Here is a 12,687-nt window from a genome sequence, read left to right as displayed (position 1 = left end):
TTGGTGTATTTTATTGGAATTTAGAATTACCTCATTTATTGGTATCTTTAGGGTATCTTTATTATTTTATAGTTTATTTTCATGACTTGATTGCTAAATATTTTTTTACAACTGTTCACACTGGGTGAATATTTAGATAAATCAATTTAAGGCCCCGTCCACACTAATATGCCGGATAAGTTTGATTTCGAATTTTTATTTATTCGGTTGGGCCTACCGTCCACACTAGTCCGGGCGAATCCGAAACAATTCTTCACCGAAAACGAATTTTCGAAATGGAACCGAATAAATGAAAATTGGGATTCAAATTTATCCGGCATAGTGTGGACGGGGCCTAAGAATCAACTATTTTTGCTATGAGGAAGCTCTGGGCACGAGAATGAGCAGTTGAGCGAGGGACTGTGACAGAGTGTGTAGTTTGTTTCCTAAGAGACACACGTTGTTGATTTTCAATATGGCGGCAACATTGTACTCATAAAGTTCTGCGGCCGTAATAAAAAACCTTTGTAGGGCTTCTTTTGCGTTTCATCCAAGACTTTGACATGCCCGAAGAGAAGAGAGAAGAAACGGAGCAAAGTAATGATGGCGAGGGCGAAGGAAAAGAAAAGATTCCCTCAGATATTATGCCGCTTTTCTTCACCAGTAAAACCCAAGAGATTTTTGGTTGCAAAGGCGATGAAGATGTCACTGAAGAAAACCCATTCAAACTGATAAGCAAAGAAGCTATTGAACAAGATTTTAAATCCAGAGCTGCAATATCTGACTTCCATCCTGCTAAGAAAATTATTCAGGTTAGTGGTTGAGTCAGTATTGTTTAGATGACGTTTCGCGCTGCTAAGTATTTTCTGGGCATCCTAAAAATGTTTTCATTTGCATTTTGGAGAATATGTAGGGCCAGAAATGTTTGTGCTTTGCAACCTAAGAACTTCAAATTGCAGGGCTTGGAACTCAATAAGCTCAGCCATAGGTTCCAGAATTGGTTTTATTGACAGTTAAGACTATTTTCAAAACAATGAAAATAAAGGATTTGTTCATTTGCTGTAAAGTTCCTTGATTTATGTCAGCATCATGTTTATCTTAGCTTCTTCTACTCCCTGGGTAATATGGGGTGATTATGCCACTCTTTAATTTATTTTGTCTGTGGCTCAGTGTTCTAGCTTATTTTATGCTTACAGTATGTCTTGCCATGTTATCCGTGGCAAGACATAAAAGCAAGAAATAAGCTAGAACACTGAGCCATCAGCCATGGACAATTCCACATCTTTCACTAATTTTTGTTTTCATTCCCTGCTTTTTTCCATTAAAATGTTTTTCAGGAATATCCTGCTGATGAAGTACTCATTGTCTATGACCCTAGCTTTAAGTATGATCAGAATTTTTATCTTTGCCTCACTGAAGAAGCCAAGGAAAGACATCTAAATGTAAGTTACATGTAATAAATATTATTATCTTATAATTACCAATGAAATATCTATTTTTCTCTATTTCGAAAAATTGATATCTTCACACGTGAAAATAACATGTTATTCACGTGTGAAAATAACACCATTGCGATGGCTATTCAAAAATACACGGAAAGAATTGCCTGATAAAGCCAAAACATACTTCATTGATAATTATATAATGAACAGAATATTACATGGGCGCTTGGAGATACGAAATTTATCTTCTCGTGTTGAAAATCTCTCACTTCGCTGCGCTCACTTGTGAGAGATCTTTTCAACACTCGAAGATAAATTTCGTATCTCCGCGCGCCCATGTAATATCCTCTATTTATTATATATTTTATGTATCTCAATTCTGATTGGTCGAGAACCTTCAGCCAATCCCTGATATCGTGTGAATTTGACATGTTAAATGTATTATCTGTAGGTTTTCCTAAAAAAATTTGTTGGGAAAAAAGTGCATGATCACTTACCTTAAATTTTAATAAGGTTTTATATTTTCGTTAAACATCCTGCGCTAGACGAATCTCATACTAGGTGAAATTACCCTGGCAGTTTTTACAATTCAGATCATGCCCCTACATGTGTATATAGCAAAAAAATGTGGATCCAATCTTTATTACTGGGTTGCCTGTCACAGCCCAGTCTTGAAATGGTTTCCATTTCTCTGACTGTTGTCTCTGTCACAAAATAAAATACCCCAGATGCAGCCTCTTTGATTCATGGTATTATCCAAGAAGCCATTGCCAGCACATAATTTAATAGTCTTATTATTTCCATATGTTGAGGATGGTCCAATACACATGAACTGATATGGTCCAATACGGACCGTATCGCATCGTGAACGACTCTCATATGGACAAAGTGTGCATATCATTATTTTAACAGCATATTATTATGTTAAAATCATTATTATAGTAACACAATACTTCAAGTAACACAAATGCTAAATTTTATTATTTTTTCAAAGTCTCAAGATACTTAAAGTATACTGTGGTTTAAAGTGAGTTGGCAAACGGTATTCGGAACCCTTTGAAAAGGATTGTTTTTATTATGACAGCAAGTGATCTTCGAACAGGGGCCTCTGAATTATGTACGAAACCATATGGACCATACTGGCTGTATCAGGCCATGTACATGTATCTCAATATGCTAATGGTACAGATGTTGAAAAATGATGTAAAACCTTTATCATGAAGAAAATTATTATTGTCATCTTATTGTCAAGTAATGTTAGAAGTATTTTGGAATGTGAGCTAAGAAAAGAAGCTCAGTCGTAGTTCAGCTTCTGAGCTAGTCTGATAGAAAGTGAGGTGAATGAAGAAATCTAAGTTTATGAAGTTGTACAGTATATACTTATTTATGTTTATTATTCTATTTGTTATTAGCTTCTATTAGCCATCAATCAAAGTATCTACACTAAGGTGTCCTGCATAATACTGAATTGCACGGGCCGTCATTATTCTTAGCTAATTGATCAAGGTTTCTATATACACTGCAGTATATAATGCTGAATTGCACAGTACGTATGGTCTGTATCAGCTCATATGAAATCAGAGGCAGGAGTCGCGAGGCTGGGTATCAGGTATATGCATATTATACCACAGGGTGGCCATCAAACCGAATTGTCAATTTACCACAGGGTGACCATCAACCGTCCCAGCATGTTATTTAAAACATAATATAGAAATTAAAGTAATCTATTTATTTTATTGTTAAGATATGCTGTAAAAATCATGGTAATGTCAATGATGGTCATGACCAGATACATTCAATATCAGACCATATCAGGCTGTTTGTATTGGACAATATTCCTGCAAATGTCTGTGCTCAATCAATTATGTCACTGAATTACCAAAGTGATTGATTAAACTGAGTCTCATTCCAGTTCATTGATTTTGAGGAGATTAATGGACACTGTTCTGTGAATGTCAGAACACGATCAACATTCCAGACATTTAAGGTGTTCATGCTGGTATAGTTTGATTTTAAGAGAGATGTTTAGCTCACAAATAGCAAAGTCAACTCTATATTAAATATTATTTTAGATTTTGTTTTGATGTAATTATTGGATTCTGTGTGGCCCCTAAGGACAGCTGCGCAAAGGATAAATGTATGAGAAACTTGATATGATCATTATAATTGATATGATTATACTGATTCTCTCTCTAAGATTTTTTATCTCCTTTCACCACCCCTCTAATTAAATATTTACTTATGGTTATAGCCCCCATCAGCAGCGGAAGAAGGTACTGCAGGTGAGGAAGCTGAAGAGGAATTGGTAGAACAATTAAAGAAGTTTCCAAGGACTCCTCTGCCATGGGATTCATTTGGCAGTGAGCTTGAAGTGAATGAAGAGATTGTGGTTGAAAACAGGCAAAAGGTAAGAAATATTGGAAGTATTGGAGTTTAAGATTAATTAATAAATATTTAACAAATTGATAATTGTTGGTAACGTGCTCTCTAGTAAGCAGTCAAAAGATGACAAGGGCTGCAACAAAGCAAGTGTTGTATGATCATCACCTCCAGTTGTTTGTACCAGTTATTTAGTGAAATCAGCTGGAGGTATTGATGAATAACTTTTATAACTTTTAGGTAATGGATTAATAAAGTAATATCATGCATATTGTAATGTTCCAAACTAAAGATTACTTTCTCTCATTTGTTGCAATATATTCCAGCAAAGTAAAAAATATTTAATATTTACTGATCACAGATATTCCGTCAATAATATTAAATTTAAACGTCAAGCCATCTAGTATATATGTACAAGCTGCGACATTGGTTTTTATGATGCCTTGCATAGCTTGCATAAAGTCTCAAGCTACCATGTTTAATTCCAACAAAGGGACAGATTGTTGTTATTTATTTATTTATAATATGGACAATATTTAAGCAGAGATGCCCAATTCAGCATAGCTGATTTAAATGAGATACTGCACAAGACATACATGTATCACATTGCGTTTACATACATGAAGATATGACTATGACTAAAAAATATAAGAACTATGGTTAGTTACGAAAAAAGGACTTTGAATGCCTGTCTAAAAGGCATCAAAGCTGAGGTATTTCGGATGTTCCATGTTTTTGCCCCATTGTAACGAAAAGAAGATTGGTACTTAGAAGTTTATGCTAACGGTAAATGGAGCAGATTAGCTTTTTCTAGTATTATGATGATGGAATTGACTAGAAAACCGGAGTTCATTTAATAGCAATGCTGGGGCTAGATTATTTAGGCATTTGTATACCAGCATACAATTCTGAAAATTTCTACGAGACTGTAAGCTGGGCCAGGAGAAGGTGAAATGTAATTCATTTTGCCTGATTTTTCTGCCCTCTATGATGGCAACAGTGCACCTCTGTAACCTGCCTAGGTACTCTTTCCTAGTGTTAATGCATCTATCCCAAAAGCAAGAGCAATAATCAAAAAGTGGAAGTACCATGGAGTTATACAAAGTGATACATTCATCTCGTGGAATGATCTTACGTTCCTTCCGAAGCATACCAAGCCTGGACGATATTTTACTGGCAATATATATAATCAATGTGATCATTCCAGGTGAGGCATGGATCGAGTATAACCCCAAGGTACTTAAAACTGAAAAAACTTTATCAAATACTTTGTCATTGGCCTTGATGGTGAAACTAGAAGTTAGGCGCAACCTCAGAGCTGTACTGTACCTACTAACATCACCTTGGTCTTTTTATAATTGAGAAAAGGTACATGTAATTACTACTGCAGATAACCAAGATATTTGGTCTAGGTATAATCTCTACACCAAGTACTGTAGATTAGAATGGGCAAATCCAGTGGAACAACAATGGATGTTTTTATTGTATTATTATTAGAAATTAATTTTAGATTGAATGAAAAGTAGATGCTTTGCCAATTCTGTCTTTGCCAGTTAAAAATAATGAATGGCCAGCTACAGTATATCGCTCACTCCATTCCTTCTTGTTGCTGATCTCTAGTGGGATTCCAAGCACGGTCTTTTTTTTTTTTTTTTTAAAAAGAATAATATCAAATACCGTAAATCCTCTATTTAGCCCCCCGGGGGGCTTATTTATTTCAGGCACGTTTGAGGGGGGGGAACTTAATTGAGGAGAGGGGGGGGGCTTATTGATTTAGTCGAAACACAGTAAGTTGTACGCTGTCAGGATGTAATATGATTGTAACTTAAGGATTAAAACGGAAGCATTAGTATTGGCCGTCTCGCATAATCTGTAGTGGAGCGCAGAGTAGAAAAACTTAAGCATATAAAGTTGGAGGTCATGCAACCAAAAATGAGGAACAAACTGTTGTGAAAGAAAGTGCGTTAGGTCTAAACACCACAGACTGTACTACCAATAAAGAGCAAAACCCAACAGTCCAGCTTTGATAACTGCTTAATAAGCAGTATGTAACTGATCCCAAACCACAAACCCATAAAAAACAAATTTCCTTACTCCTAAACCCATTAGTCTAAGACCCATAAAGGAAAATGGCAGCTTCCCCCCCCCCCCCCCCCCCCCCCCACACACACTTTTCAATATGCTCCGCGGTCCCTGTGCTCTTGTGAAATATTCTTGATTAGCATATAGATAGCCACCTGGTTATGAGCAATCACGCACTCCCATTGGCTACTTCACTACTAGGCTAACAGCTTATATACCATGTGACGTCCCCCGCTGTGAGGCTCTATGCGTTAGTTGATTAATTAATGAAAATAGTAATTAATAAAAAGAGTTATTCCACTCACTGTCATCATACACAAACTCATAGCCAACTCGGCTATAGGCCTCGTTGACTATGAGCTCGGCTATAGGCCTCGTTGGCTATAAGGTCATGTACGATTCGAGTTCTTGCAAAAACTGTTAAAATAATGATTGAATGTCACAAGAGAGTTTACTACTGTATCACACAAGATAAGCTGGTTTTTTTTCATGTCAATTTATCATATACCTATTTATAATTCTAAATATATATATATTTTTATATAATTATAGATGAAATTCAGAATTTCAAGAATTAGAAGAGAGTTTGGAGTTCCTGTATCTTTTACAACTCGAAACGCCAGTGATACCAAAGATGGCATCATAGAATGTCATTCATATGAAGAAGAAACACCAAGCTTTTTAAGAAAAGAACTTGACAAGAGCACTCAGGTACAGAACAGTTTGTATATTAATTTTACTTATTATAATAATAACAACGACAACAACAATAATAAGCTGATTCCATTACAGGCATGACCAGGCGAATAATAATGGTGTTAAAACAGCTAGCATCTCATCAATGCCAGCGGTTCTCTCCCGGTCTGCGCAGGTCATAAATGAGGAAGTGAAGCATTGATTCATGCAGTGCATAGTATATTTGAAGCTGATGATATAGATGCTGTATTGCTCATTGACGCTTCATAATCATTCAATACCTTGAATAGAGCTGCTGCTGGCTTGCACAATATTAGAGTACTTTGAGCAAAGAGGACTAAAAATAGAGATTACTTCATGGAAAGCGCGCGCGTACGGGTTTTCGCACGAGTTAGTAAAGTATCTGAAATCGAACGAGTTGAGCGCAGCAAACGAATTGACTGAAACTCATGATTGCTAACTGGGCGGTTTGATGACTTCTGAAGTAAAGAATTCCCCAAAATCTCCTACTCGGTGTCTCATAAGAGACTCCAAAATCCTCATGAAATACCAAGCCCATGTGGCCTGTGGCTTTCTAATAAATCCTGTAATATTTATTTATAGTATAGTAGTAATAAATGATGCGTTCGGTGTGTATAATGGAATAGAGAGAATGAGAGAAAAATATCAAATGCCCTTGGCGGGAATCGAACCCACGTCTTCCGTATTCCAGTCCAATGTTAACCACTACACCACGAGGACCCGCACGCACAATTTATTACTACTGTACTATGTTTATTCTTTGCGTACATATTTATGGTGTTCAACTTACCTACAGGGAAAAAATATCGCTCTGGGATCCTCATGAGTACCCTACATTTCATATTCCGGCTACATTTCACACATCGGACTGGAATACCTAAGACGTGGGTTCGATTCCCGCCAAGAGCATTTGATATTTTTCTCTTATTCTCTCTATTTCATTACACACTCCAAATGCACAATTTATTACTACTATAATATTTATTTAGTCATTTGGAGTCTTATGCACAGACATAAAGACTCTTACATATTAGAAAACATAAACTTAAAAATTTTGCATCCCTCCCTATTTCTCTCAATAAGAAATTAATGACCTTCCTATTAAGTGGACAAGGAGAAAGCTTTTGTCAAAATAAAAAGGTTTTGATTTCCACCAGAGTTCCAAATTTTACTGATGACTCTCCGCTCTGAATCCCCATCCCCCCCCCCCCCCCCCATGCCATTAATAATTATAATAATTTACCTTACTTCAAATTACCTTATCCTTTGAACTTATTTTATTTCTTAATTGATTTCAGGCAATTCCTGAACTAATAAATACTGGTAACCAAACGGAATGGTAGGTAGAGAACTCTTCATTTAGGGGGTTAGCTTGAAGATCATTCAATGATATCAAGTGTTTATATCGTGAAAGCATATTTTGGCTAATTACTCGTGCCCAGGCCCTAAGGCCGGGGGCACGAGTCTTAAAATGCATCGCGTATAGTTCTTTTTTGTTCGTAATCAAAGTCGAGAGTCTTAGTCCCCCTCGCCTTCCCAAAGAGCCAACCTCCTAGGCTATGTTCTTGCATGTTAATAACACTTGCGAAGGTACAATTCTAACTAACCAGAATTCGCTCCAATAAATAATCATTAATTTACAGACTTGAATGAAGTCAGATGAAAAAGTATTTCTAATCGAATTTATTCGCTTAGTTCACAGTGTAAAATAAAGTGTTTCATGTGAAAACGTCAGGCAACAAATCGATTGTATAAAGCGCCGTGACCCTTGAAGTAGTCAAGATATGTTGTAACGCATAACGCAACGCTTTTTGTTAGCCAAAAAGGCTTATTCTCTACTTTCACATCCCCATAATACATGTACTTTGCGTCTTTGGGGGGAAACCAGAGGGTATTTTGCTTTATTTTACTTATTTTGCTGAAGCCTGATTAGACAATGTTAAGAATACCTTGTTTGGTATCCAAAAATAAAATGAAGAAGTAAAAAACAGAAAAAGATAGAAGCTTGAAGACGTTTAATTTTTTGTAAGTCAATACATTTTCTGTAAGACCAAAACTCTTGATGATCTGTACACGCAAAAATAACTTGGAATAAACTGATAATCAGTATTGTACAGACAAAAGCAGGTATAGTATAAATTCAATTAAGGAACCTTTCAATTTGGGACAGTTTTTTGATTGGTTACCCCCCAAAGAAGCAAGGCATTATGGGGATGTGAAAGTAGAGAATACGAATGATTCCTGAAAAAACTCGGCTCGACTTTTAAATTAAGAACAAAATCCAGAATTTGTTTTTCAGAAGACTTAGCAAATAGGAGTCCGTCTTTCGTAATTGAACACGTAACTTCAGAAAATAAATTCATCACAGAATTCGCTTCCAAAGTCAACAAAATAACAAAGAAGTAAACGAAGTAGGTGTTAAAAGGAAAACAAAACCCTGTTGGCAGGGTAGGCTGGGATAGACATACATGGAGGATTTAGTTGGTTGAGCTTTCAAAACAACTGCTGCTGCTGCTGCTGCTGCTGCTGCTGCTGCGACAGGGGCAATTTCAATAATTTGAAAACAAAAGTTAAATTAGTAATTCAATTAGTAAAACTTGTTTATCAAAGCGGATTTAAAAATCGAATTGTACCAACACAGTTTTTAGCCTGAATCAAGATCCAAAGGAGGAAGTTGTTTTAACGATACATCATACATCCTTTTTTTTTAGGAGAAAACCCTGCAATGCTTTTACACAGTATACACCAAGGGAATTTAATGAAAAAGAAAAAGAAGAAGTAAATAAAACGGATGGCTTAAAAGACTTCGTGGAAAAGATCACCCCAAGGTTTTTTTTTTTTTCTGTTGACAATGATTTTCTGATAAAAAAAATAGAATCCTAATTTCTTTGCTAACCCCCCACACAACGCGCACACACACTCTTTCTCGCTAACCCACTTCCTAATAATGTCCTCTGTTGTTCTGCTGAACTGCATTTAGGTTTGAGTTAGCTCTTCAGCAAAATGAGATCATGGATGTGTTTTATGATGACTACCTTGCAATGAATGATGATGAAACAACATTTGGTGCAAAGTCTGACAGCTATCTCAAGGTAATATAATGATGATAATAACAATGCATGGAAACTTTATTATAGCATCTTTTCTTCATTTATAATCTTAAATCTCACTGATTTTTTTGTGGTTTATTTGTAAATATACAATAAAGCTTCTTTTGACAGGAAATGAGAAATAAAGCAAGCGCAGCTTTAGGTATACCTTTTTACAAGTATTTACAAGTATTTTACCGCATTTACTTCTTTTACTAAATTGATGGCTGGCAAGACAAATCTCAATTTCCTTCGAGGATCGCAAAGCAGGAAGTGAACCAATCTTCATCACCTCAGATTTTCCTTGGTGAGGCACCATTTGATTTTCAATAACCATTAACTAATGGTTCATTGTGACTGCGGCTAAGGCTGCACTTGTATCACTTGCAAGAATCTCGGTGTCGTCTGCATGAAGGGATACATCTCGATCGTTCCATTGTTGCTTGAAGACCATCAGAGACCATGAGATTCCTTAGACCCAACAAACGGCTTTTGGTTCGTAAGATAATTTTTGAACCAGCGATATGCTGCCCAAGTTATGATACCAGCCCTTTCCAGCTTTGAGGGTAGTATCTGATGGTTTATAACATCAATGCCTTGAATAAGTCTAAAAGTACGACCACGGTTAAGGATTTTGGTCAATAGCCCATTTCCATTTATCTACGTGTAGTTAAGTGCGACTATACACGATGATTAATGTTTCTTTCGCGAGAGTCATAGCAATACGGAGATGGGCCTGTCATTGTCACAATCAGATGCATTCCCCCCTTAAACAAACGGTATAACACGTGCAATCTTCCAGGATGATGTAAAAAGGAAGAAAAGATTCGTTGCGCAAGTAGGCAATACTAGGTGCAATTGCAATATGACCCAAAGCGATCTTTAACGGGAATAGCACCTGCTGTCGCCTTACTGTTGTTTAGTTAACACAGGCCTGCTCGTTAGACACTGGTGTAAACTCAAGGTCTTTCTAAATGGCTGTACGTGTTGTTCTTGCTCTCCAGATGTTGTTGGGCTAGAGGACATCAATATGGAATGAGTAAGCCAGCACAGTTTGAGCTATGGTGGTGAAATGTTTGTTTAGTGTATCAACCTTCAAATTAGGATCTGTAGAATCATCAACAAGCAACCCGTCAATATGCGAAGATTTACGCTTTCCTGGTAGTACAAGGTTAAGGTATTCTGTTCGCCTTCGTTGTACAAGCTGTTCTCAATTGGCTTGTTACACGGTTTCTAGTTGTTCACACAATTTCCACATTTCTTGATCGCCGGATATTCTAGCACAGGGATGAACTCATTACGTATCCTCATCAGATGGATCTGTCTGGGACGAAAGTTCTGTCTGATACGCTTTTTCCGTTCCGTCCTATCGTCCGTGTCGCATTCGTTGGATTTATCTCGTTCCCATGAAACTTTCCGTTTTGAATCATTAACAAAGCCGGTGATCTTCTCCTTGTCCCATTTAGGTGTTGTTATGAATTGATGATTTTGATGTACTGCTATGGGAAGAACTCCATAAATCGGCCGATGATCACTTAGGGCAGTTTACAAGACTCGTGTAAATAAATCGTTGGTGTAATGAGAAGAACTGATAAGATCGATAAGAAACGAGCTAGTACGGAGAATGTCTGGTACAATCAGATATTAGCTGAGGTGATACCAAGATACTGTAAGTTCCAAGAATTCCAAGACATTCTTTGTTTGAGAAGAATCAGGCTCATTCAGATTGCAATTTAGCTCACCAGCAATTATAATTTATATATTATAATAATGGCAATTAAGCAATGGTCAGTGCTTAGCGTGCTTAAATTTATTGATGGTGCACGCGGATAGTTGAGAGAGCACGATGGTAGCGTAAGAGGTGCACGAGGCGGAGCCGAGCATAGACCATTGCTTCTATAACATAAAGAGGTATATTTCGCTCTGATCAAATCACAGATTCTCCTAAGATGCGAGCACGATACTTTTCGAGCTAAATTTGAAATCTCAGTCGGAGCAAAAACAACTCAATTTGCGTTTTAAACTTCATTTTAAAAATTTTTTCCGAAAAATGTATGCAAGGGAAGCAGTTCCTAAATGTATTTATAAACGTTTTCATTCACAAGAAAGTTTTAAAGTTAATTTCACTGAGGAGAAGTCGATTTAGCGATCTTCGTTGGAGCATAGTTAATAGAGGAACCTTAGGAAACCCTTTTGTTATAGATCTTTGTTCACTTTTTTCAAGCTTGACCGTGCACTGTCCTTTATTTTACCATTGTTGGCAATGGCTAAGTAAACAGACCAAAATATTATTTTTGGCTGCTAGTTCAAAATGCTTAGAAATTTATAAGAGATATTTGAATACTAGTACTCCTTACAACAATCCCATAGGCAAAGTTTATGTTTACTTATTTTGCAATTTCGGATGAACATAAATCAGACATCGTGACCGGTTAAACATCAAAAGCGAACAAAGACCTGATAACAATAGGTTTCCTAACCATTCCTCTCTATTAACTATGGTTGGAGCTTGGCTTCATCACAAATTATCTGAAATTTTCGAAAAGAGTCGAAAAATGCATCAGTGGCTTTACTTGGACTCCAGTAAACATCTGTGTGTTTTGCTGGACTGCTGTGATGACCTGTACGGCGGATTGAGCAAGAAAAACTGAACTAATTGACTTCTCAACTGCAAGGCTTCTCGATTTCGCTGCAGTGAGCTGGCCGGTGGAAGGGCGAGTTTTTAGTGACCCAAACTTGAGCTCAAACAAATACGCTATAAACTTTTTTATGGAAAGAAAATCAATAGTTATATTTTACCTTTAAATGTACAGAAAGGTAGACCAGGCCTTGAATATGGCCTTGTGTAATGCAGTCTCGTTGATTCCATATATTTACGATAAAACACGATCAGCGAGTTTATTAAACTACTGAAAAAACTTGAGCATAATTCACATAAAGAAGACTTTATGAGATTTAAAGGTCCATGCAAGTAAAGTGTATGCTCGCTCCAATTGGTT

General features: G+C 36.7%; 1 protein-coding gene across 2 annotated transcripts in view; it reads left to right on the top strand.

Annotated features, from left to right (window-relative positions):
* The first annotated feature begins 436 nt into the window (after nucleotides 1-436).
* The window catches only part of LOC116302680 (dynein axonemal intermediate chain 3), a 36,407-nt gene continuing 24,156 nt past the window's right edge, over nucleotides 437-12,687 (top strand). The window contains exons 1-7 of one of the 2 annotated variants that reach the window (XM_031712024.2): nucleotides 437-791; nucleotides 1,317-1,421; nucleotides 3,673-3,828; nucleotides 6,435-6,593; nucleotides 7,898-7,938; nucleotides 9,311-9,427; nucleotides 9,580-9,691. In XM_031712024.2, coding sequence (XP_031567884.2) covers nucleotides 543-791; nucleotides 1,317-1,421; nucleotides 3,673-3,828; nucleotides 6,435-6,593; nucleotides 7,898-7,938; nucleotides 9,311-9,427; nucleotides 9,580-9,691 — 939 coding nt within the window. In that variant the 5' untranslated portion in view covers nucleotides 437-542. The remainder of the gene's footprint in view (nucleotides 792-1,316; nucleotides 1,422-3,672; nucleotides 3,829-6,434; nucleotides 6,594-7,897; nucleotides 7,939-9,310; nucleotides 9,428-9,579; nucleotides 9,692-12,687) is intronic. The other variant, XM_031712025.2, reaches the window with a different exon arrangement.

This window comes from Actinia tenebrosa, unplaced genomic scaffold (genome assembly GCF_029948245.1).
Source record: "Actinia tenebrosa isolate PJP-AT-01 unplaced genomic scaffold, QUT_ActTen_1.0 PGA_scaffold15__27_contigs__length_11533743, whole genome shotgun sequence".
NCBI lineage: Eukaryota > Metazoa > Cnidaria > Anthozoa > Actiniaria > Actiniidae > Actinia > Actinia tenebrosa.
The sequence above is the reverse complement of the archived record's forward strand: the minus strand, read 5'-3'. Positions and strand labels throughout refer to the sequence as shown.